Here is a 24580-nt window from a genome sequence, read left to right on the forward strand (position 1 = left end):
TTCAACCCTTCCCAACCCCAAAACCTTTGTCCCTTCTCAACCCCAAAGCCTTCGTCCCTTCTCACCCCAAAACCTTTGTCCCTTCTCACCCCAAAACCTTCAACCCTTCCCAGCCCCAAAACCTTCGTCCCTTCCCAGCCCCAACCACCACCTCCCCAGGGAGCCCCTCACCGTCTCTCGACGTCCTGGACGGTCTCGGGCAGGGGCACGTTGCGGGTCTCGGGCAGGAAGCAGGTGGCGATGGCCGAGATGATGGGGGCGGCCCCGTAGATGACGAGGGGCAGCACTGGGGTCATGTCTGCTGCCATACGCACCAGCGGGGCCACCATGCTCCCCACACGGGCCATGGTGCCCCCCAGGCCCATCCCCGTCTGCCTGTGCCAGGGAGAGGGGGGTGGGGTGGGTGGTTGGATGGATGGAGGGGTTGAAGGATGGAGGGGTTGAAGGATGGAGGGGTTGAAGGATGGATGGAGAGGTGGTTGGATGGATGGAGGCGTTGATGATGGATGGATGGATGGAGAGGTGGATGGATGGAGAGGTGGTTGGATGGATGGAGGGGTTGAAGGATGGATGGAGGGGTTGAAGGATGGAGAGGTTGATGATGGATGGAGAGGTGGTTGGATGGATGGAGGGGTTGATGATGGGTGGATGGATGGAGAGGTGGTTGGATGGATGGAGGGGTTGATGATGGGTGGATGGATGGAGAGGTGGTTGGATGGATGGAGGGGTTGAAGGATGGATGGAGGGGTTGAAGGATGGAGAGGTTGATCATGGATGGAGAGGTGGTTGGATGGATGGAGGGGTTGAAGGATGGAGGGGTTGAAGGATGGAGAGGATGATGGAGAGGTGGATGGATGGATGCATGCATGCATGGATGGAGGGGTTGAGGAGTGGTTGGATGGATGGAGGGGTTGAGGGTTGGATGAAGAGGTGGTTGGATGGCTGGAGGGGTGGTTGGATGGCTGGAGGGGTTGAGGGATGGATGAAGAGGTGGTTGGATGGATGGAGGGGTTGATGGATGGATGGAGAGGTGGTTGGATGGCTGGAGGGGTTGAGGGATGGAGGGGTTGATGATGGAGAGGTGGTTGGATGGCTGGAGGCGTTGAAGGATGGATGGATGGAGCAGTTGAGGGATGGAGGGCTTGATGGTGGATGGATGGGTGGAGAGGTTGAGGGATGGATGGAGCAGTTGAGGGATGGAGGGGTTGATGGTGGATGGATGGAGAGGTTGGTGCGTGGAATGATGTTTGGACGGATGGGTGAGTGGTTGGGCGGGTTGATGGGTGGAGGATGACTCGGTAAGTGGGTCGGCAGATGGATGAGTGGGTGGGCAGTGGTGCCAGCACCCCCCGTGGGTGACAACCACCCACCTGATGACGGTGGGGAAGAGCTCTCCGGAGAAGATGTAGGCACAGTTGAAGGAGGCGGCCAAGGAGCCCTTCCCGATCACCGCGAAGGCCATGCGCAGCGTCTGCAGCTCTGGGGGCGGGGATGGGAGGTCTCGCTCCTCCAGCCCCACAACGCCGCCTCAATGGCCCACCAAAGGTCCTCCAACCTCCACCTCCACCCCCGAATGTCCCAAATTCCTCCATCCCTCCATCCTTCAACCTCTGTCGCTGTCCCCCTGGTGCACCCTCAACGTCCCCCCACCCCTCTGTCTGTCCTCCAACCTCCACCCATCCTTCCACCCTCCGTCCCTCCATCCCGTCATCCTCCAACCTCCATCCCTCCATCTCTCCAGCCTCTGTCCCTCCAGCTTCTCTCTCTACCTCTTCTTCCTCCATCCCATTGTCCTCCATCGATCCATCCATCCTCCATCCCATTGTCCTCCATCCCTCTGTCCTCCATTCTCTATCCCATTGTCCTTCATCCATCCGTCCTCCATCCCATTGTCCTCCATCCATCTGTCCTCCATCCCTGTCCTCTATTCTCCATCCCATTGTCCTCCAACCCATTGTCCTCCATCCTCTATCCCATTGTCCTCCATCCGTCCTCCATCCACCCGTCCTCCATTCCTCTGTCCTCCATCCCTCCATCCTATTGTCCTCCATCCTCCATCCCGTTGTCCTCCATTGTCTATCTGTCTGTCCTCCATCCCTCTATCCTCCATCCATCCGTCTTCCATCCCTCCATCCCGTTGTCCTTCATCCATCCCGTTGTCCTCCATGTATCCCATTGTCCTCCATCCCATTGTCCTCCATCCACCCATCCTCCATCCATCCATCCCTCTGTCCTCCATCCATCCCTCTGTCCGCCATCCTTCTGTTCTCCATTCCTCCATCCCGTTGTCCTCCATCCCATTGTCCTCCATCCATCCATCCCTCTGTCCTCCATCCCATTGTCCTCCATCCATCCATCCCTCTGTCCTCCATCCCATTGTCCTCCATCCATCCATCCCTCTGTCCTCCATCCCATTGTCCTCCATCCATCCATCCCTCTGTCCTCCATCCCATTGTCCTCCATCCATCCATCCCTCTGTCCTCCATCCCTCTGTCCTCCATCCCTCTGTCCTCCATCCCTCTGTCCTCCATCCCGTTGTCCTCCATCCCTCCATCCCGTTGTCCTCCATCCCGTTGTCCTCCATCCCATTGTCCTCCATCCCTCCATCCCGTTGTCCTCCATCCCGTTGTCGTCCATCCCTCCATCCCGTTGTCCTCCATCCCATTGTCCTCCATCCCATTGTCCTCCATCCCTCCATCCCATTGTCCTCCATCCCATTGTCGTCCATCCCTCCATCCCACTGTCCTCCATCCCACTGTCCTCCACCCTTTCATCCCCCCACCCCTCCCCCCACCCGTCCATCCCGGCGCCCACCCGTTGGCACAACGATGTTGGCGAGGATGCAGATGCCGGCGAGCGCCAAGGAGCCGCCCTGGGCCACCCGCCGCCCCACGCAGCTGATGGCCAGCACCGAGGCCAGCTTGGCCGGGATGTCCACAGCCCCGAAGATCAGCTGGCTCAGGTAGATGTCCACCCCGAAGCCCTGCAGGTCCATGGCCAGCCCGTAGTAGGCGAAGCTGGTGGAGAACCTGCCCCCAAAACCCAACGTTTCAACACAAAACCCACCAGCCGTGACCAAGTGGGGACCAAGAAGGTGGGGTTTGGCCCCCAAAAGGGGGGGTTTGACCCCAAAAAGGTGGGTTTGGCCCCCAAAAGGGGGGGTTTGGCCACCAAAAGGTGGTTTTGTCCCCCCAAGAGGTGGGTTTTGGCCACCAAAAGGTGGTTTTTGGCCCCTAAAAGGTGGGTTTTGACCCCCAAAAGATGGTTTTGGTTCCCCAAACGGTGGTTTTTTCACCCCCAAAAAGGTGGGGTTTGGCCCCCCCAAAAGGTGCGGTTTGACCCCAAAAAGATGGTTTTTTGCCCAAAAAGGTGGGTTTCAACCCCAAAAAGCGGGGTTTGACCCCCAAAAAGGTGGATTTGGGCTCCCCAAAAGGTGGGGTTTGGCCCCCAAAAGGGGGGTTTTGACCCCAAAAAGATGGTTCCCCAAACGGTGTTTTTTTCACCCCAAAAAAGGTGGGGTTTAGCCCCCCAAAAATGTGGGGTTTGGCCCCCCCAAAAGGTGCGGTTTGACCCCCAAAAGATGGTTTTGGTCCCCCCAAAAGGTGACTTTCGACCCTAAAAAGGGGGTGATTGGCCCAAAAAGGTGGGGTTGACCCCAAAAAGATGTTGTTTTGCCCAAAAAGGTGGGTTTTGACCCCAAAAAGCTGGGTTTGACCCCCAGAAGGTGGATTTGGGCTCCCCAAAAGGTGGGGTTTGACCCCCAAAAGCTGGGTTTGACCCCCAAAAGGTGGATTTGGGCTCCCCAAAAGGTGGGGTTTGACCCCCAAAAGGTGCGGTTTGACCCCCAAAAGATGGTTTTGGTCCCCCCCAAAAGGTGACTTTCGACCCCAAAAAGATGTTGTTTTGCCCAAAAAGGTGGGGTTGACCCCCAAAAGGTGGATTTGGGCTCCCCAAAAGGTGGGGTTTGACCCCCAAAAGCTGGGTTTGACCCCCAAAAGGTGGATTTGGGCTCCCCAAAAGGTGGGGTTTGACCCCCAAAAGGTGTGGTTTGACCCCCAAAAGGTGGATTTGGTCCCCCCCAAAAGGTGACTTTCGACCCTAAAAAGGGGGTGATTGGCCCAAAAAGGTGGGGTTGACCCCAAAAAGATGTTGTTTTGCCCAAAAAGGTGGGGTTGACCCCCAAAAGGTGGATTTGGGCTCCCCAAAAGGTGGGGTTTGACCCCCAAAAGGCGGATTTGACCCCCAAAAGGCGGATTTGACCCCCAAAAGGTGGATTTGGGCTCCCCAAAAGGTGGGGTTTGACCCCCAAAAGCTGGGTTTGACCCCCAAAAGGTGGATTTGGGCTCCCCAAAAGGTGAGGTTTGACCCCCAAAAGGTGGTTTTTGACCCCAAGGAGATGGTTTTGCCCAAAAAGGTGGGGTTTGGCCCCAAAACGGCCCCACTTGCCAGACGAAGGAGACGCCGCAGGAGACCGTCCTCATCCCGGGGGTGCGGAGCAGGGTGGCCAGGGCCCCCCCCGGCAGCGGCGGCTCCCGGTGCACCAGCGCCCGCAGCGCCTGCGGGAAGGGGGATCTGGGGAGATCTGGGGCGGGGGGGGGGGATCTAGGAGGGATCCCAGGGGTGGGGGGGATCCAGGGATCTGGGAGGGGGTAATGGGGACCTGGGTGGAGCTCGGGGGGGGGGGGGGCGGCGGGGTCTGGGAGGGGTTGTAGGGGTCTCGGGAAGGGCTGCGGGTGATCTGGAGGGGATTGGAGGGATCTGGGGGGATCTAGGGTGGGATCGGAGGGATCTCGGCGGGATAGTAGGGGTCTCGGGGGAATCCAGGTGATCTGGAGGGATCGGGGGGGTATCTGGTTGGGATCGGAGGGATCTAGGAGGGATAGTAGGGGTCTCGGGGGGGGCGGGTCCAGGTGATCTGGAGGGAATTGGAGGGATCTGGGGGGATCTAGGTGGGATCAGAGGGAGCTAGGAGAGGTAATAGGGGTCTCGGGGGAATCCAGGTGATCTGGAGGGGATTGGAGGGATCGGGGGGGGGGGATCAGAGGGAGCTAGGAGGGATAGTAGGAGTTTCAGGGGGGGTCCAGGTGATCTGGAGGGAATTGGAGGGATCAGGGGGGATCTAGGTGGGATCAGGGGGGATCTAGGTGGGATCCGAGGGATCTAGGAGAGATAATAGGGGTATCGAGGGATAATAGGGGTATCGGGGGATGCAGGTGATCTGGAGGGGATTGGATGGATCTAGGTGGGATCAGAGGGATCTCGGAGGGATAATAGGAGTCTCAAGGGGGATCCAGGTGATCTGGAGGGAATTGGAGGGATCTGAGGGGGATCAGAGGGATCTAGGAGGGATAGTAGGAGTTTCAGGGGGGGTCCAAGTGATCTGGAGGGAATTGGAGGGGTCTGGGGAGGATCTAGGTGGGATCCGAGGGATCTAGGAGGGATAATAGGGGTATCAGGGGGGGATGCAGGTGATCTGGAGGGGATTGGAGGGATCTAGGCGGGATCAGAGGGATCTCAGAGGGATGCTAGGGGTCTCAAGAGGGATCCAGGTGATCTGGAGGGATGGGGGAGTGTTGGCGAGATCTAAGAAGGGCACAGGGAATGTGGGAGGATCCAGGTGATCAGGAGGGATCTGGGGGGGGGGTCAGAAGTATCTAGGGGGGATAGAGCGGGGTCTGGGGGGATCTAGGCTGAGCAGAGGGGAAATGGGGGGGGATCTACGGGAGGATGAGGGGGTTCTGGAAGGGTTGGGGGGATCTGGTGAGATCTGGGAGGATCTGGAAGGATCTGGGTGAGGCGTGCGGGGATGGAGGGGAGAACTGGGGGGTGGGGAGGGGGATCCGGGAGGTGGGGGGGATGGGAGCCATCACCTCCTCGCTGAGCTTGTCGCCCTCCTCCTTCCTCCCGTTGAGGCGGGCGACTTTGCGGAGCCCCCTCAGGGCCAGGTCGGGTCTCCCCGAAATCACCTGCCACCGGGCTGACTCCACGAACAGCCTGGGGGGGGGACGGGACGAGGGGTTAGGGGGGACCCAGCCACCCAGGGGGGTCCCTGCTCCCACCCTACGCCTCCCACCACCCATTGAGGACCTCTAAGGAACCCAGCACCCACTGAGGACCTCTAAGGAACCCAGCACCCATTGAGGACCTCTAAGGAACCCAGCACCCACTGAGGACCTCTAAGGAACCCAGCACCCACTGAGGACCTCTAAGGAACCCAGCACCCATTGAGGACCTCTAAGGAACCCAGCACCCATTGAGGACTTCTAAGGAACCCAGCACCCATTGAGGACCTCTAAGGAACCCACCACCCATTGAGGACCTCTAAGGAACCCAGCACCCATTGAGGACCTCGAAGGAACCCGGCACCCACTGAGGACCTCTAAGGAACCCACCACCCATTGAGGACCTCTAAGGAACCCACCACCCATTGAGGACCTCTAAGGAACCCAGCACCCACTGAGGACCTCTAAGGAACCCAGCACCCATTGAGGACCTCTAAGGAACCCACCACCCATTGAGGACTTCTAAGGAACCCACCACCCATTGAGGACCTCGAAGGAACCCAGCACCCATGGAGGACCTCTAAGGAACCCAGCACCCATGGAGGACCTCTAAGGAACCCAGCACCCCCTGAGGACCTCTAAGGAACCCAGCACCCATTGAGGACCTCTAAGGAACCCAGCACCCATTGAGGACTTCTAAGGAACCCAGCACCCACTGAGGACCTCTAAGGAACCCAGCACCCACTGAGGACCTCTAAGGAACCCAGCACCCATTGAGGACCTCGAAGGAACCCAGCACCCATGGAGGACCTCGAAGGAACCCAGCACCCATGGAGGACCTCTAAGGAACCCACCACCCACTGAGGACCTCTAAGGAACCCACCACCCATTGAGGACCTCTAAGGAACCCAGAACCCACTGAGGACCTCTAAGGAACCCAGCACCCATTGAGGACCTCTAAGGAACCCACCACCCATTGAGGACCTCTAAGGAACCCAGCACCCATTGAGGACCTCTAAGGAACCCAGCACCCATTGATGACCTCTAAGGAACCCAGCACCCATTGAGGACCTCTAAGGAACCCACCACCCACTGAGGACGTCTAAGGAACCCACCACCCATTGAGGACCTCTAAGGAACCCACCACCCATTGAGGACCTCTAAGGAACCCAGCACCCACTGAGGACCTCTAAGGAACCCAGCACCCATTGAGGACCTCTAAGGAACCCAGCACCCACTGAGGACCTCTAAGGAACCCACCACCCACTGAGGACCTCTAAGGAACCCAGCACCCATTGAGGACTTCTAAGGAACCCAGCACCCATTGAGGACTTCTAAGGAACCCAGCACCCATTGAGGACTTCTAAGGAACCCAGCACCCATTGAGGACCTCTAAGGAACCCAGCACCCATGGAGGACCTCTAAGGAACCCACCACCCACTGAGGACCTCTAAGGAACCCAGCACCCACTGAGGACCTCTAAGGAACCCAGCACCCATTGAGGACCTCTAAGGAACCCACCACCCATGGAGGACCTCTAAGGAACCCACCACCCATGGAGGACCTCTAAGGAACCCAGAACCCCAACATCTACCTCTTCCCCCCCCCCGGACACCCCGGTTCCTCGTACCAGGAGTAGAGGAAGAAGAGGAAGAAGGGGAGGGAGACGACGAGCTGGAGCCAGCGCCAGTGGGGGAGGCCGAAGGCCACGGCCGCCAGGACGAACTGCCCGAAGGTGTAGCAGTAGCCGTTGATGGTGCCCACCACGGCACGCGCTTCCGTCGGGATCCACTCCATGCCTGCGGGTAACGGGATGGTGGGATCTGTCCCGTGGGATGGGGCCAAACTGGGATATTTGGGTCCCTCCCGTGGGGTGGGGGTGGTTGGGTTGGAGCCTGGGTCCCACCCATGGGGTGGGGGTGGTTGGGTTGGAGCCCAGGTCCCTCCCGTGGGTCAATAGTGGTGGGGTTGGAGCCTGGGTGCTTCCCATGGGGTGGGGGTGGTTGGGTTGCAGCCTGGGTCCCACCCATGGGGTGGGGGTGGTAGGGTTGGAGCCCAGGTCCCACCCGTGAGTCAACAGTGGTTGGGTTGGAGCCCAGGTCCCATCCATGGGGTGGAGGTGGAAGGGCTGGAGCCCAGGTCCCTCCCGTGGGTCAACGGTGGTGAGGTTGGTGCCCAGGTCCCACCCATGGGTCAGTGGTGGTGGGGTTGGAGCCTGGGTCCCTCCCGTGGGTCAACGGTGGTGAGGTTGGAGCCCAGGTCCCACCCGTGGGTCAACGGTGGTGAGGTTGGTGCCCAGGTCCCACCCATGGGTCAGTGGTGGTGGGGTTGGAGCCTGAGTCCCTCCCGTGGGTCAACGGTGGTGAGGTTGGAGCCCAGGTCCCGCCCATGGGTCAGTGGTGGTGGGGTTGGAGCCTGGGTCCCTCCCGTGGGTCAACGGTGGTGAGGTTGGTGCCCAGGTCCCACCCATGGGTCAGTGGTGGTGGGGTTGGAGCCTGGGTCCCTCCCGTGGGTCAACGGTGGTGAGGTTGGAGCCCAGGTCCCTCCCGTGGGGTGGGGGTGGTGGGGTTGGAGCCCAGGTCCCATCCATGGGGTGGGGGTGGTGAGGTTGGAGCCCAGGTCCCTCCCATGGGGTGGGGGTGGTAGGGTTGGACCCTGGGTGCTTCCCGTGGGGTGGGGGTGGTTGGGTTGGAGCCCAGGTCCCATCCATGGGGTGGGGGTGGTGGGGTTGGAGCCCAGGTCCCTCCCGTGGGTCAATGGTGGTTGGGTGGAAGCCCAGGTCCCTCCCATGGGGTGGGGGTGGTAGGGTTGGACCCTGGGTGCTTCCCGTGGGGTGGGGGTGGTAGGACCAAGCCCCCAGGGTCCCCGGCTCACAGAGGGAGGCGGAGTTGAGGGAGACCCCGGCCATGGCCAGGCCCGCCAGGAAGCGGCAGAGGCAGTAGACGACGAAGGTGGGGGCGGCCGCGGTGCCGGCCCCCGTCACCCCCAGCTGCAGGTAGCACCAGGTCAGCAGCGCCCGGCGCCCGAACCTGCTGGGACACGGCACTGGGGGCACTGGGATGGGGGACACGGGGCACTGGGGGCACTGGGAGGTTGATGTGGGGCACTGGGAGAGGGGCACGAGGTGCTGGGGGCGCTGGGATGGGGGACTGGGGGCACTGGGACGCTGATGTGGGGCACTGGGAGAGGGGCACGAGGTGCTGGGGGCACTGGGATGGGGCACTGGGGGCACTGGGAGGTTGATGTGGGGCACTGGGACAGGGGCACGAGGTGCTGGGGGCACTGGGATGGGGGACACGGGGCACTGGGGGCACTGGGATGTTGATGTGGGGCACTGGGACAGGGGCACGAGGTGCTGGGGGCACTGGGATGGGGGACACGGGGCACTGGGGGCACTGGGATGTTGATGTGGGGCACTGGGACAGGGGCACGAGGTGCTGGGGGCACTGGGATGGGGGACTGGGGGCACTGGGACGCTGATGTGGGGCACTGGGAGAGGGGCACGAGGTGCTGGGGGCACTGGGATGGGGCACTGGGAGGTTGATGTGGGGCACTGGGACAGGGGCACGAGGCCGTGGGGGTGCTGGGATGGGGGATATGGGGTGCTGGGGGCACTGGGATGGGAGTTATGGAGTGCTGGGGGCACTGGGATGGGGGATATGGGGCACTGGGGGCACTGGGATGCTGATATGGGGCACTGGGATAGGGGCATGAGGTGCTGGGGGTGCTGGGATAGGGGATGTGGGGTGCTGGGGGCACTGGGATGGGAGTTATGGAGTGCTGGGGGCACTGGGATGGGGGATATGGGGCACTGGGGGCACTGGGATGCTGATATGGGGCACTGGGATAGGGGCATGAGGTGCTGGGGGTGCTGGGATAGGGGATGTGGGGTGCTGGGGGCACTGGGGTGGGGGATATGGACTGCTGGGGGCACTGGGATGGGAGTTGTGGGGTGCTGGGGGCACTGGGATGGGGGATACGGACTGCTGGGGGCACTGGGATGGGAGTTGTGGGGTGCTGGGGGCACTGGGATGGGGACATGGGCACTGGGATGGGGGGGATATGGGATGCTGGGAATTCTGGAACAGGGACATGGGGCACTGGGATGGGGGCACAAGGCATTTGGAACGCTGGGACGGAGAATATGGGCACTGGGAATACTGGGATGAGTGACTTGGGGGCAGTGGGGACAGTGGGACAAGGCATACTGGAACAGGGATCACTGGGAACACTGGGACAGCAGCAGCCAGAGGGAGAAGAGGACATCCCTGTGCATAACCCTCCCTTCTCCACCATTCCCAGTTCCTCCCAGTTCATCCCAGTACAGCTCCGGGATGGCCACGTACTTGTCGGAGAGGACCCCGAAGAGGCCAGAGCCCAGGAGGATCCCGGCCATGTAGATGGATTGGGCCACCTGCCTCAAGGTCTTGGACTCGCACACCAGGTCCCACTGCCAGCAGGAGAGGACACGGGGGTCAACACCCGGACACCCGGGTGTCCCCCCACCCCCACCCCGTCACCCACTGGGTGCCGTGGGTACCTCACCTCGGTAACGATGGTGTGAGCGAAGATGCCGTCGTGGTAGGTCCAACCATCGCGGCAAGGCTCGGTGGCCGCCCCGTTGGCCGTATCGTTGGCGGTGCCGTTGACCTCCAAGAGGTGCCACTGAGGTTCCACGTAACGACGGCAACGCTGGGGACGGTGGTGACCGTCGGAGGGGATGGAGACGAGGAGTGGGACATCCCCCGCGCTGTCATTGGCCGCGGGCCGAGGCCGGCAGTGGTGCTCGGGGACGCCGGCGGTGAAGTTCTGCAGAAGGTTGTGGCTGGCCAGCATGAGCAGCGGAATGGCCAGGGCGGCTACGTAGGTCACCTGGAAGCGGCCCATCCCACCCAGGCGGGCCAGCAGCTCCACGAAGGTCATGGTGGGAACGAGGGGGGAGCCCAGGTCGGCTGGAGGGTGGGAGGAGAAGAAGAGGTTGAAGGATGGGCCGAGGGTTGGCCATGGAGTGGCTGAGGAACGTCCTGGGGGTGGTTTGGAGGAAAGGAGGAGGGTGGGATCAAAGGATGGGCCAAGGGATGACCAAGGAAGGGTCAAGGGGTGGTTTGGGTGGTCAGTGGATGGGTAGGTCCAAGGGTTGGCCAAGGGATGGCCAATGGATGATCAAGGAATGGCCGAGGAACATCCCAGGGGTGGTTTGGGGAAGGGGTGGGATCAAAGGATGGGCCAAGGGATGGATGAGGAGCAGCAGATGGGTGGTTTGGATGGTCAGTGATTGGATAGATCCAAGGACGGGCCAAGGGATGACCAAGGAAGGGCCAAGGGGTGGTTTGGGTGGTCAGTGGATGGGTAGGTCCAAGGGTTGGCCAAGGAATGGCCGAGGAACGTCCCAGGGGTGGTTTGGAGAAGGGGTGAGGGTGGGATCAAAGGATGGGCCAAGGGAGGGGCCAAGGGATGGGCCAAGGGATGGGCCAAGGGATGGGCCAAGGGAGGGGCCAAGGGAGGGGCCAAGGGAGGGGCCAAGGGATGGCCAAGGGCCTCAGTAGAAGAAGGACTGAGGTGGATTGGAGGACGGTGGAGGGAGAAGGTCGGGATTGGCCGAGGGCCAGGACCGGGGCTGGCCAAGGGGTGACCGAGGGGGGGCAGGGCCAATCCGAGGAGAGCGGGAGGAGGAGCTGAGGAGGAGGGACGGACCAATGGACAGAGCGAGGGCGGGGCAGGGGGGCGGGATCAAGGCGGGATCTTGGGAGGGGCGGGTTGAAGGAATCAAGGAGCCCCTGCTGAGCCCCATCAATCGATCGATCGGTCATTGGTCGGCCTGTCCACAGGACTATTGATCGATCGGTTGATGGATCCATCGGTCTGTAGGTCTCCATGGGTCTGGCAGGTGGTCTCTCAGCTACCGATCGATCAGTCTTTCGGTTGATCTATTGATCTATTGGTTGATCTGTTGATCTATTGGTTGATCTGTTGATTTATTGGTTGATCTGTTGATCTACTGGTTCATCTATTGATCTATTGGTTGATCTGTTGATCTCCTGGTTGATCTGTTGATCTACTGGTTGATCTATTGATTTATTGGTTGATCTATTGATCTATTGGTTGACCTGTTGATCTACTGGTTGATCTATTGGTCTATTGGCTGATCTGTTGATCTACTGGTTCATCTATTGATCTATTGGTTGATCTATTGATCTATTGGTTGATCTGTTGATCTACTTGTTGATCTGTTGATTTATTGGTTGATCTGTTGAGCTATTGGTTGATCTATTGGTTGATCTATTGGTTGCTCTATTGACCTATCAGTGCCTCGATCGATCGAGCGATCGATCAGTCTGTTGATCCGCCAGTCGCTCTATCACTCTCTGAGTGTTCACGATCGATCTGTCGGTCTCTGTTGATCTATTGGGGTGTCTATTGATCTGTCAGTCTAGCGATCGGTCAGTCTCGCTGTCTATCAATCTGTCGATCTAATTGATCAATCTACCTACCAGCCTGTCGATCTATCAGTGTCCCTATCAATCTATCGATCTCTATTGATCTGTCGAGGTCTCTATTGATCTATCAGTCTCTCTATCAGTCTGTCAGTCTCTCTATCAATCTGTTGATCTATCGATCTATCAATCTGTTGATCTATCGATCTGTTGATCTATCGATCTATCGATCTATTGATCTATCAATCTATCAATCTGTTGATCTGTCAATCTATCAATTTGTTGATCTATCGATCTATCAATCTATCAATCTGTTGATCTGTCAATCTATCCATCTATCGATCTAATTGATCTATCAATCTATCAATCTGTCGATCTATCAATCTATCGATCTATCGATCTAATCGATCAATCTACCTATCATTCTATCAATCTCGGTCTCTATTGACCTACCAATCGCTGCTTAATGATTTCTCGCTCTCAGCTCTGCCCCTCGCTGCTCTCCCTCCCCCCCCCCCCCCGCCCCGTTATTGGTTGATCAGCCAACCAATCAATCGATCCTCTCGCCCTTCTGCCCTACCGCTCTCCCAAGGGGTTCACCCCTCCAACGATCCCTCGCGATCGATCGATCCCTACCTGCTGTTTTCCTCCTCTCCCTCTCTCTGCCGCTGGCTCCGGCTCCGGCTCTCCGGCCACCCGCCGTCCCTCCGTCCGTCCCTCCGTCCGTCCGTCCCTCCGTCCCTCCGTCCCTCCCTCCCCCTGCCACTCCCACTCTCTCTTTCTCCAGCCCTCCTTCACCCCTCGGTCAATCAATCGATCAATCGATCGAGGGATTTCTCTATTGCCCGGGCCAACCATCATCCAGCTGGTGGATCTGTCCCTCTGCCCACCTATTGGCTCCTCACCCTATCAATCGATCGATTTATCTGCTGATCTACGTGGGTCTCGTGATCGATCGGTTGATCTCCTCCTCTCTATTGATTGATCTGTTGGTCTCCCTGTCGATCAATCCAGCGAGCTCTTTCTCTATTGAGAAATTATGGATCTTTAGATCTCTCTTATCGATAAGGTGTTGATCATCAATTAGTCCGTAATCTCTCCCCCCATTTATTCATTTATTGCTCTAGGTGTTTCCGTGATCAATCTATTGATCAGTCTGTTGTTCTACAGCATCCCTATTGATCCATCTGATGGTCCCTGTATCTCTGTTACCGTAAATTGATCTACAATCAATTCACCGATCAATCTATTGGTCTGTATTTTGGTACTGATGGATCTATTGAACCATGATCCGCCGATCAGTCTAATGATCTGTCTGTCTATTGGTCAATCTATTGGTCTATCGATCAATTTATTGATTTATAATCTTTCTATTGATCAATGTATCGGTCTCAATCTCTCTATTGTCCAGTCTATTGGCCAATAATCTTTCTATTGATTGATTTATTGACCTTTAATCTCTCTGTTGATTGATCTATTGGTCTCTCTCTATTAATCAATCTATTGACCTATAATCTAATGATCAATATAGGGATCTTAATCTATCTATTGACTGGTCTGTCGGTCTCTATTGATCAATCTGTTGCTCTTAAATCTCACTATTGATCAATCTGTTGACCTATAAACTTTCCATTGATCAGTCTTTCTCTCTGTTGATCAATCTATTGATCTTTAATCTCAATCCATTGGTCTTTAATCTCAATCCATTGATCTTTAATCTCAATCCATTGATCTTTAATCTCAATCCATTGGTCTTTAATCTCAATCCATTGGCCCTCAATCTTTCTATTGATCAACGTATCAACCTTAATCTCTCTGTTGATCGATCTCTTGACCTACAATCTTTCTATTGATCAGCCTTTCTCTCTATTGATCAATCTACTGAGCTTTAATCTCTCTCTCGACCAGTCCATTGGCCTCTCTCGCCTGATCAACACATTGATCTCTCTATTGATCCACTCACCTGTCCGTCGAACTCTCCCAGCACCAGATCCCGCTCTCCGGAGCCGTCTGCCGGCAGCTACCACCCCTCAGCCCCACGGCTGCCCATGGCCGCAGCCCCGTCCCCGTCCCCGTCCCTGTCCCCCCTCCTATTTAAAGCCACCCCCGCTCCCGGTTAACGTTTGACTCCGGTGGGATCAGATCCCGCTATGGGTCGGTGGAGACGATGGTCGGGCGGAAATGCTGGTGCTGGCCGTGCCGGTCCCCAACCAGGGATGCCCGACGGCTCCCTGGGGCCATCCCATCCTCTCCATCCTCGCCGAGGAAGCCCCCGACCCCCCCCCAAGCCCCCCTTGGCTTGTTTCCACCATCCATGGTGGCTGATTCATGGGGCAAAGTCCCCGGGGGCCCTGAAGCGGATCCCTGGGAGCCCCTTGGACCCCGGGCAGGAGGGCAGCGGGAGGCAGCGGAGCGTAGGCAGGAAGGGGCAGCGACCAGGAGGCTTTGGGGGTGGCTTGGGGGGGGCAGGACGCCCGGGTCCTCGCGGGCTGGGTGGTTGGAGAGGAGGGTGCGGTGGGTGCTGGGTGGCCCGGACGCTTAGGTCCTTGGGACGTCTGGGCACCCAGGTGCCTGGATTCCTGGGATCCCTGGATCCTTGGGATCCGTGGGTCCTTGGGACGTCTGGGCACCCAGGTGCCTGGATTCCTGGGATCCCTGGGTCCTTGGGATCCGTGGGTCCTTGGGACGTCTGGGCACCCAGGTGCCTGAATTCCTGGGATCCCTGGGTCCTTGGGATCCGTGGGTCCTTGGGACGTCTGGGCACCCAGGTGCCTGGATTCCTGGGATCCCTGGGTCCTTGGGATCCTTGGGACGTCTGGGTACCCAGGTGCCTGGATTCCTGGGATCCCTGGGTCCTTGGGATCCTTGGGACGTCTGGGCACCCAGGTGCCTGGATTCCTGGGATCCCTGGGTCCTTGGGATCCTTGGGACGTCTGGGTACCCAGGTGCCTGGATTCCTGGGATCCCTGGGTCCTTGGGATCCTTGGGACGTCTGGGCACCCAGGTGCCTGGATTCCTGGGATCCCTGGGTCCTTGGGATCCTTGGGACGTCTGGGTACCCAGGTGCCTGGATTCCTGGGATCCCTGGGTCCTTGGGATCCTTGGGACGTCTGGGTACCCAGGTGCCTGGATTCCTGGGATCCCTGGGTCCTTGGGATCCTTGGGACGTCTGGGCACCCAGGTGCCTGGATTCCTGGGATCCCTGGGTCCTTGGGATCCTTGGGACGTCTGGGTACCCAGGTGCCTGGATTCCTGGGATCCCTGGGTCCTTGGGATCCTTGGGACGTCTGGGCACCCAGATGCCTGGATTCCTGGGAGCCCTGGGTCTTTGGGATCCGTGGGTCCTTGGGACCTCTGGGTCCTTGCGACGTCTGGGGCATCTGGATCCCTGGGTCCTTGGGACATCCGGGCACCTGGATGTCTGGGTCCTTGGGATCCCTGGGTCCTTGGGATCCATGAGTCCTTAGGGTGTCTGGGTCCTTGGGACATCTGGGCACCTGGATCCCTGGGTCCTCGGGACCCCTGGACACCTGGGTCCTTGGGATGTCCGGATACCCAGACACCTGGGTCCTTGGGACGCTGTGGGTTCCTCAGGATCCCTGGGTCCTTGGGATCCCTGGGTCCTTGGGATCCCTGGGTCCTCAGGACATTTGGGTCCTGCGCTCTTGAGCGTGACTCTCCCTCCCTCGCAGCTCCGGCGCAGGCAGAGGGGAGGAGGGGACGGTGGGGGGGGGGGGGACGCGATGCCAAGGCCACCGCACCCCGCTGGGTCCCATATTTGCCTTCGGGGCGGGACGGCCAGGCTGCGCGGGACCCCCCGCGGCCGTGGGAAAACACTCCCCACCCCCACCCCTCCGCCCTCCCACCGGCTGCGTTTCGCACGATTTTTGCTTTTATTGTTTTTATTCCAGCGCAGAAAAACCATCCCCCAACTCTGCATGGAGAAGAGGACGCCTGGGTCCCCTCCTTGGCCACGCAAGAGGGTGGCCATGGTCATCGCTGTCCCTTTGCTCTTCTGGAGGGGGGCTGCACCCCCCCCCAACCCCACACCTGCTCCTTCATCCGCTGGGTACCTTGAGGTCTGGGGGGGGTTTGGGGGTCCCCCGGGGTGGTCGGCACTAGCAGGGCCCCGTGGTGCTGCCGGGTTGGGTGGGCTGAAGTGGGACCTGGAGTTGTTCGGCTTCGTCCTTCTGGGGCTGGGTCCTGGCGGGAGCGGGAGGATGGGGTGGGGGTGGTTTCGGTGGGCCAGGTGGGTTTTCACGCTGCTGTTCCCCCTCCTCCCCCGCTGTCCATCCATCACCCGTCATCCATCGTCGTAGACACCCGTCTGTCCACCCTTTCATCCATCCATTGCCATACTCGTCCTTCTGCCCATCCACCTGTCTCTGTCCAATCCCATCCACTCCTGTCCATCCATCCATCCCCACACACAACCAATCCTCCATCCCATCCATCCACCCAACCGTCCGTCCGTCCGTCCGTCCATCCATCCACCCAACCGTCCGTCCGTCCATCCGTCCATCCATCCCCACACACAACCAATCCTCCATCCATCCCTCTCCATGGCCAACCAATCCTTCCCTCCCATCATCCCTCCCTGTGTCCACTCGTCCATCTCTCCCTTCCCACCATCCATCATCTGTCCCTCCCCTTGTGTCCTCCGGTCCCACCAATCCCACCTGCCCTCCACCTCCTCCACGGTCTCGGGCAGTGCCGTGTCCCGTGTCTCTGGCAGGAAGATGGCCACCAGCCCCGACACCACGGGGGCCACCCCGTAGATGATGAAGGGCAACGCGGGGAAGACCTCACCTGCTATCTTCACCAAGGGGGCCGTGATGCTGCCCAGACGGGCCATGGTGTTGGCCAACCCCATGCCCGTCTGCCTGTGGAACACCGAGGGACCAGCCGGCGTGGTCATGGCCACCCCATCACCTCCCGCAACCTCCACCCCTGCTCCTTACCGAATAACGGTGGGGTAGAGCTCACCCGTGTAGAGGTAGACGCAGTTGAAGGACGCGGCCAAGCAACCTTTCCCGAAGACGGCCAGGGCAGTCCGGAGCGTCCGCAGGTCTGTGGGGACCAGGACAGGACATCTGGGACTCTGGTGTCACTAGTTGGAGTGTGGGGTTGGGTTGATGGTGGGTGATGGAGAGAGGAGACCCCAAACACCGGGTTTTCAGGCAAATCGCCCGTAAAAAGCTAAAATCACTCGGCCTGTGAGTTGTCTTAATGGGTTGAACTTTTTTTGGTCCTCCCAGATGGTGCCTGATGGGCTGGAGACGAAGGGGACACCACTGCCACCGCCCCCTGCCAGCCCTCACCTCGTGGCACCAAAATGTTGGCCAAGATGGCCAAGCCAGCCAGGATGAGGGAAAGGGACTGGCTGAAGCGTCGCCCCACGAAGGTGATGGTGAGGATGGAGACCAGCTTGGCCGGGATGTCCACGGCCCCAAAGATGAGCTGGATCACGTAGATGTCGAAGTCAAAGTTTTGCAGGTCCATGGCCAACCCGTAGTAGGCGAAGCTGGTGGAGAACCTAGGCCAAGAAGAGGTGAGGTGACACCAGCATGTCACTGGTGGGGAGGTGTGGGGTGGGATGGGGGGGGGGGGGTGTCACACATCATCCCCTGGCGTGTGGGATCCAGCCAGGAGATCTGTGTCCTGGAGCACGTCTAGGTCAAGAGATCTCTGTTGACCGAATCCTGCACCGTGACTCAGTTTCCCTTTCCAATAAGGACCCAGCTAAGGGGGGGGTGTTTGGGGAGGGGTGGGTAGTGGGGTGGATGGATCAATGACGGGGGGGGACGGATGGACAACCACCCACTGGTGTCCTCCACCGCCGGGCGTACCACACGAAGCAGAGGCAACAAGAGATGCGGCGCACGACGGGCGTCCGGACCAGGTCAACCACCGTGTGACGACTCCTCGATGAAGCCATCTCCTTCTGCATGTAGGACCTCAAGGCCTAGAGGGAGATGGGCGGGCGGGGCTCTGGGGTGGGGACGGGGCGCTGTGATCCCTCTTCTTACGGGGGCGGGCAGGGGTGGGAGGAGCGGGGAGGGGAACTAGGATGGAGCTCGGAGGGTGAGGGGGGGGATTAAGCCCTGGGGAGGATGGGTGGAGGGTGGGTGGGAGGAGGGACGGAGGCGGGGCGTGAACAGGTGGATGGACAGATGGTCAGATGGATGGGGCGAGGTGGTGGCTAGATGGATGTTGGTTGGTTGTAAAAGGGGTCGGATGGATGGGATGGATGGAGGTGGAGATGATGGAGGTGGAGACGGAGGTGATGGGGATGGAGGTGGAGGAGGTGATGGAGGTGGAGGAGGAATGGAGATGGAGGAGGTGATGGAGATGGAGGAGGTGATGGAGGTGGAGAAGGAATGGAGGTGGAGGAGGAATGGAGATGGAGGAGGTGATGGAGGTGGAGGAGGTGATGGAGGTGGAGGAGGTGATGGAGGTGGAGGAGGTGATGGAGGTGGAGGAGGGATGGAGGTGGAGGAGGGATGGAGGTGGAGGAGGTGATGGAGGTGGAGGAGGTGATGGAGGTGGAGGAGATATGGAGATGGAGGAGATGGAGGAGATGGAGGAGATGGAGGAGATGGAGGAGATGGAGGAGATGGAGGAGATGGAGGAGATGGAGGAGATGGAGGAGATGGAGGAGATGGAGATGGAGGAGATGGAGATGGAGGAGATGGAGATGGATGGTTGTATAGGGGATGGAGGGATGCAGATGGTGATGGATGGGCAGTTGTCTACGGGGGTGGATGGTTGTTTAAGGGGCTGGAAAGATGGGTGGAGGGGAGCCCCACTGTTGGCCTCCACCTGAGGGCCAGGAGAGTGGGGTCACTTCCCCCCCGCCCCCTGTGAAACACCCCAGAGATGCCCCAGGGGACCCGGCCAGAGCCTTTTACTTCTATGTCGAGCTTGTCCCCTTCCTCTTTCTTCCCGTTTATCCTGGCCACTTTCTGGAGCTCCTTCAGGGCTTGGTGGGGCTTCCCCACCATGAACAGCCAGCGAGCCGACTCCGTTAGCCACCTGTGGGGGAGACGGGGACAGGATCCCAAGGGTCATCCCACCCTCCGGCTGACCCTGCCACCAGTGATCTACCCCTCTGTCCCTCCAGCCATCTCTCCACGCTTCCACCCACCCATCCGCACCTCCACCCATCCGCACCTCCACCCATCCGCACCTCCACCCATCCGCACCTCCATCCATCCTTGCACCTTCCACCCATCCATCCATCTTTGCACCCACCTTTCCTTCTACCCATCCATGCAACCCTCCATGCATCCGCCCATCCCACCATCCCTCCATCCACCCACACCTCCATCTCCATCCCTGCATCCATCTCTCCATCTCTCCGTCCATCTGCACCTCCATCCCTCCATCCATCCCTCCATCCCTCCATCCCTCCCTCCCTCCATCTCTCCATCCCTGCATCCATCTCACCATCTCTCCGTCCATCCACATGTCCATCTCTCCATCCCTCCAACCATCCGCACCTCCATCTCTCCATCCCTCCCTCCATCCCTGCATCCATCTCTCCATCTCTCCATCCATCTGCACCTCCATCTCTCCATCTTTGCATCCATCCCTCCATCCCTCCCTCCCTCCATCCCTCCCTCCCTCCATCTCTCCATCCCTCCATCCATCCCACCATGTCTCCATCCATCCACACCTCCATCTCTCCATCCCTCCATCCATCCACACCTCCATCTCTCCGTCCCTCCATCCCTCCCTCCATCTCTCCATCCCTCCATCCATCCCTGCATCCATCTCTCCATCCCTCCATCCATCTCGCCATCTCTCCATCCATCCACATGTCCATCCCTCCATCCATCCACACCTCCATCTCTCCATCCCTGTATCCATCTCTCCATCCCTGTATCCATCCCTCCATCCCTCCATCCATCCATCCCTCCATCTCTCCATCCCTGCATCCATCTCACCATCTCTCCACCCATCCACATGTCCATCTCTCCATCCCTCCATCCATCCACACCTCCATCTCTCCATCCCCCCATCCATCCCACCATCTCTACATCCATCCACATGTCCATCTCTCCATCCCTCCATCCATCCCTGCATCCATCTCTCCATCCCTCCATCCATCTCACCATCTCTCCACCCATCCACATGTCCATCTCTCCATCCCTCCATCCATCTGCATCTCCATCTCTCCATCCCTCCATCCATCCACAGCTCCATCTCTCCATCCCTGCATCCATCTCACCATCTCTCCACCCATCCACATGTCCATCTCTCCATCCCTCCATCCATCCACACCTCCATCTCTCCATCCCTGCATCCATCTCACCATCTCTCCATCCATCCACATGTCCATCTCCATCCCTCCATCCATCCCACCATATCTCCGTCCATCCACATGTCCATCTCCATCCCTCCATCCATCCACACCTCCATCTCTCCATCCCTCCATCCATCTCACCATCTCTCCATCCATCCACATGTCCATCTCCCTCCCTCCCTCCCTCCCTTCCTCCCTCCCTCCCTCCCTCCATCCCTCCATCCCTGTATCCATCTCTCCATCCCTCCATCCATCCCTCCCTCCATCCCTGTATCCATCTCTCCATCCCTCCATCCATCCGCACCTCCATCTCTCCATCTCTCCATCCATCCACATGTCCATCTCCATCCCTCCATCCATCCACACCTCCATCCCTCCATCCATCCGTCCCTCCATCTCTCCATCCCTGCATCCATCCCACCATCTCTCCATCCATCCACATGTCCATCTCCATCCCTCCATCCATCCGTCCCTCCATCTCTCCATCCCTCCATCCATCCCACCATCTCTCCGTCCATCCACATGTCCATCTCTCCATCCCTCCCTCCATCTCTCCATCCTGCATCCATCTCACCATCTCTCCATCCATCCACATGTCCATCTCCATCCCTCCATCCCTCCCTCCCTCCATCTCTCCATCCCTGTATCCATCTCTCCATCCGTCCCTCCATCTCTCCATCCCTCCATCCATCCGCACCTCCATCTCTCCATCCCTGTATCCATCTCTCCATCCCTCCATCTCTCCATCCGTCCCTCCATCTCTCCATCCCTCCATCCACGACTCCATCCCTCCCCCTTCTTCTCCTCACCAGGAGTAGAGGAAGAAGCAGAAGAAGGGCAGCGAGACGCTGAGCTGCAGCCAGCGCCAATCGGGGATGGCGTAGGCGATCCCAGCCAGCAGGAACTGCCCAATGGTGTAGCAGTAACCCATGAAGGTCCCCACGAGCGCCCGGGTGCGAGTGGGCATCCACTCCAAAGCTGCCGAGATACACGGAGACGTGGAGCGGACCAGGAGGGTGCCCGGGGCCGGTACGGTGGGGCTAGTGGTGGCCACGTACAGAGGGAGACGCTGTTGAGGATGAGGCCGGAGTAGGCCATGCCGGTGAGGAAGCGGAAGAGGCAGTAGGCGGTGAAAGTGGGGGCGAAGGAGGAGCACGTCCCCATGGCGCCCATCTGGAGGTAGCACCAGGTGAGCAGCGCCCGGCGGCCGAACCTGGGCGGGGAGGAGGAGGAAGGGGGGGGGGGGAGGAGGAGGAAGAGGGGGGGAGGAGGAGGAAGAAGGGGGGAGGAGGAGGAGGAAGAGGGGGGGAGGAGGAGGAAGAGGGGGGGAGGAGGAGGAAGAGGGGGGGAGGAGGAGGAAGAGGGGGGGGAGGAGGAGGAAGAGGGGGGGGAGGAGGAGGAAGAGGGGGCAAGGAGGAGGAAGAGGGGGGGAGGAGGAGGAAGAGGGGGGGAGGAGGAGGAAGAGGCGGGGAGGAGGAGGAAGAAGGGGTGAGGAGGAGGAAGAAGGGGTGAGGAGGAGGAAGAAGGGGGGAGGAGGAGGAAGGGGGGGGGAGGAGGAGGAAGAGGGGGGGAGGAGGAGGAAGAGGGGGGGAGGAGGAAGAAGAGGGGGGGAGGAGGAAGAGGGGGGGAGGAGGAGGAAGAGGGGGGGAGGAGGAAGAGGGGGGGAGGAGGAAGAGACGGCGAGGAGGAGGAAGAGGGGGCGAGGAGGAGGAAGAGGGGGGGAGGAGGAAGAGGGGGGAGGAGGAAGAGACGGCGAGGAGGAGGAAGAGGGGGTGAGGAGGAGGAAGAGGCGGGGAGGAGGAGGAGGAAGAGGAGGGAGGAGGAGGAAAAAGGGGGGAGGAGGAGGAAAAAGGGGGGAGGAGGAGGAAGAGGGGGTGAGGAGGAAGAGGGGGGGAGGAGGAGGAAGAGGGGGTGAGGAGGAAGAGGGGGCGAGGAGGAGGAAGAAGGGGCGAGGAGGAGGAAGAGGGGGCGAGGAGGAGGAAGAAGGAGTTGAGGAGGAGGAAGAGGGGGCAAGGAGGAGGAAGAAGGAGTTGAGGAGGAAGAGGGGGCGAGGAGGAGGAAGAGGGGGCGAGGAGGAGGAAGAGGGGGCGAGGAGGAGGAAGAAGGAGTTGAGGAGGAGGAAGAGGGGGCGAGGAGGAGGAAGAAGGGGCGAGGAGGAGGAAGAGGGGGCGAGGAGGAGGAAGAGGGGGCGAGGAGGAGGAAGGAGTTGAGGAGGAAGAAGAAGGGGGTGCGGAGGAGGAAGAGGGGGTGAGGAGGAGGAAGAAGGGGGGAGGAGGAGGAAGAGGGGGTGAGACACGCCCCACGCTCCTGCCCCCCTGCCCCCGGGGATGGGGTCCCCCCCCCTCACCTGTCCGAGGAGCCCCCCGAAGACGACGCCGCCCACCAAGACGCCGGCCATGTAGAGGGACTGGGCCAACTGCTTCAGCCCCCGGGAGCTGCACACCAGGTCCCACTGCCAGGGGTGGGGTCACGGGGTGGGACAGAGGTGGGGGGGGGTGGGTGTCCCCTCTGACCTCCCTCCTGCCCCCCCCAAAACCAGTCGTGGTGGATGGTTGGGTTGATCCAACACAACAGCCAATGGAAACCCCAAGAAGGTGCCACTTGGCCACCCTTCCCAGCACCCCCATGGTTGGAAGCTCCTTCCAAGGGGGTCACCTGACCCCTCGTTGATGGCCACCAACGCCCCCCCCCCCTTTCTTCTCCTGAGCTCTCAGGGCGTTGGGTGTCCCCACCAAGGGTCGAGCGGCGAAGACGCTCCAGTTGGAAGAAGTCAACGTTGTGATGACAGCGGACCCTTCCGCTGGTGCCTCAAGGTGGGAACCGCACACAAGGATTGGGTGAAACGTGTCACCAGCCCCAAATCCCGCCCTCCCCACCCCACCCCACCCCTGCTGCCGTCCTACCTCAGTGACGATGGTGCTGGTGAAGACACTGCGGTCGTAGGTCCAGCCGTCGTGGCAGGGTTCTGTCTCTGGCCAACTGCTGTTGGGAGCCGACCCATTGGTCTCCAAAAGCCACCACTGTGGTGTCACGAAGCGCCGGCACCTTTCACCGCGGGGAACCGAGACCCTCAGCAGGTCCTGGGGCTCGAGACCGGTGGCGTTGGTTTCCCACCGAAGACGGCACCGATGGTCGTTGGTGGCGGCCGTGAAGTTCTGCAGAAGGTTGTGACAGGCCATCATGAGGATGGGCAGGGCCAGGAGAAGAACCGAGGCCACCTGGAAACGTCCCATGCCCCCCACGTGCTCCAGGAGGTTGGCGAAAGCCATGTTGTCACCGTCAGACCCCGGGAACGCCCCGTAGCCATGCACGCCCGTCCCACCACTCGCCGAACCCCAAAAGGGTTGGATTTCACCCCAAAAAAAAACCACAACCGCTTCTCTCGCTCCCACCAAGTGTCCTCACCCCCCAAGCCCCAGGGGTGGTCTCCTATATAACCCGGCCAATGGCTGCTCTGGGTTAATGATTGACATCTGGGGTGGGTTTGGGGTTGGTGGTGGTTTTTTTTTTTTTTTTTGGGTGATTTTCCAGCAGGAGAAGGCAAAGGGTGACACAAAGGGGGGGGGGGGGGGGGGGGGGGGGCCACCAAACAAAAGGTGGCCAAAGCCAAATCCACCGGCAGCAATTCCCGCCCCTCATCGTGGCAACCAAAAAAAAAAAAAACCAACCCCAAAATGGGGCAAAACTGAAGCAATTTGGGACAGGAAGAAAAAAACCACAACCCCCCAAAAAAATCCCTAATTTGCTTTTTTTTTTTTCATTATTTTTCCAGCGTTGCTGTTTTTTTTTTGGCGGGGGAAGAAGCACCAAACTGGGACCAACCACCCACCATCCAG

General features: G+C 59.6%; 2 protein-coding genes across 2 annotated transcripts; both read right to left on the minus strand.

Moving 5' to 3' along the window:
- Nucleotides 1–148: 148 nt before the first annotated feature.
- LOC142074477 (solute carrier family 22 member 6-like) lies at nucleotides 149–10925 on the minus strand. The gene is made up of 9 exons (XM_075135127.1): nucleotides 10548–10925; nucleotides 10349–10452; nucleotides 8877–9031; nucleotides 7633–7801; nucleotides 5871–5994; nucleotides 4447–4556; nucleotides 2815–3029; nucleotides 1371–1479; nucleotides 149–375 (listed from the first exon to the last, which is right to left on the minus strand). Exons 1-9 carry the CDS (start codon nucleotides 10923–10925, stop codon nucleotides 168–170), a joined length of 1572 nt encoding a protein of 523 aa, XP_074991228.1. The 3' UTR covers nucleotides 149–167.
- Nucleotides 10926–16554: 5629 nt separating this feature from the next.
- LOC142074483 (solute carrier family 22 member 6-A-like) lies at nucleotides 16555–24067 on the minus strand. The gene is given in 11 exon segments (XM_075135134.1): nucleotides 16555–16639; nucleotides 17116–17319; nucleotides 17398–17506; nucleotides 17758–17972; nucleotides 18286–18401; nucleotides 19348–19471; nucleotides 21554–21722; nucleotides 21803–21957; nucleotides 23092–23099; nucleotides 23101–23196; nucleotides 23648–24067. Coding segments are annotated over 11 exon segments (1647 nt in total). The 5' UTR covers nucleotides 24014–24067.
- Between the last annotated feature and the right edge of the window lie 513 nt (nucleotides 24068–24580).

This window comes from Calonectris borealis, chromosome 37 (genome assembly GCF_964195595.1).
Source record: "Calonectris borealis chromosome 37, bCalBor7.hap1.2, whole genome shotgun sequence".
NCBI classification, from domain to species: domain Eukaryota; kingdom Metazoa; phylum Chordata; class Aves; order Procellariiformes; family Procellariidae; genus Calonectris; species Calonectris borealis.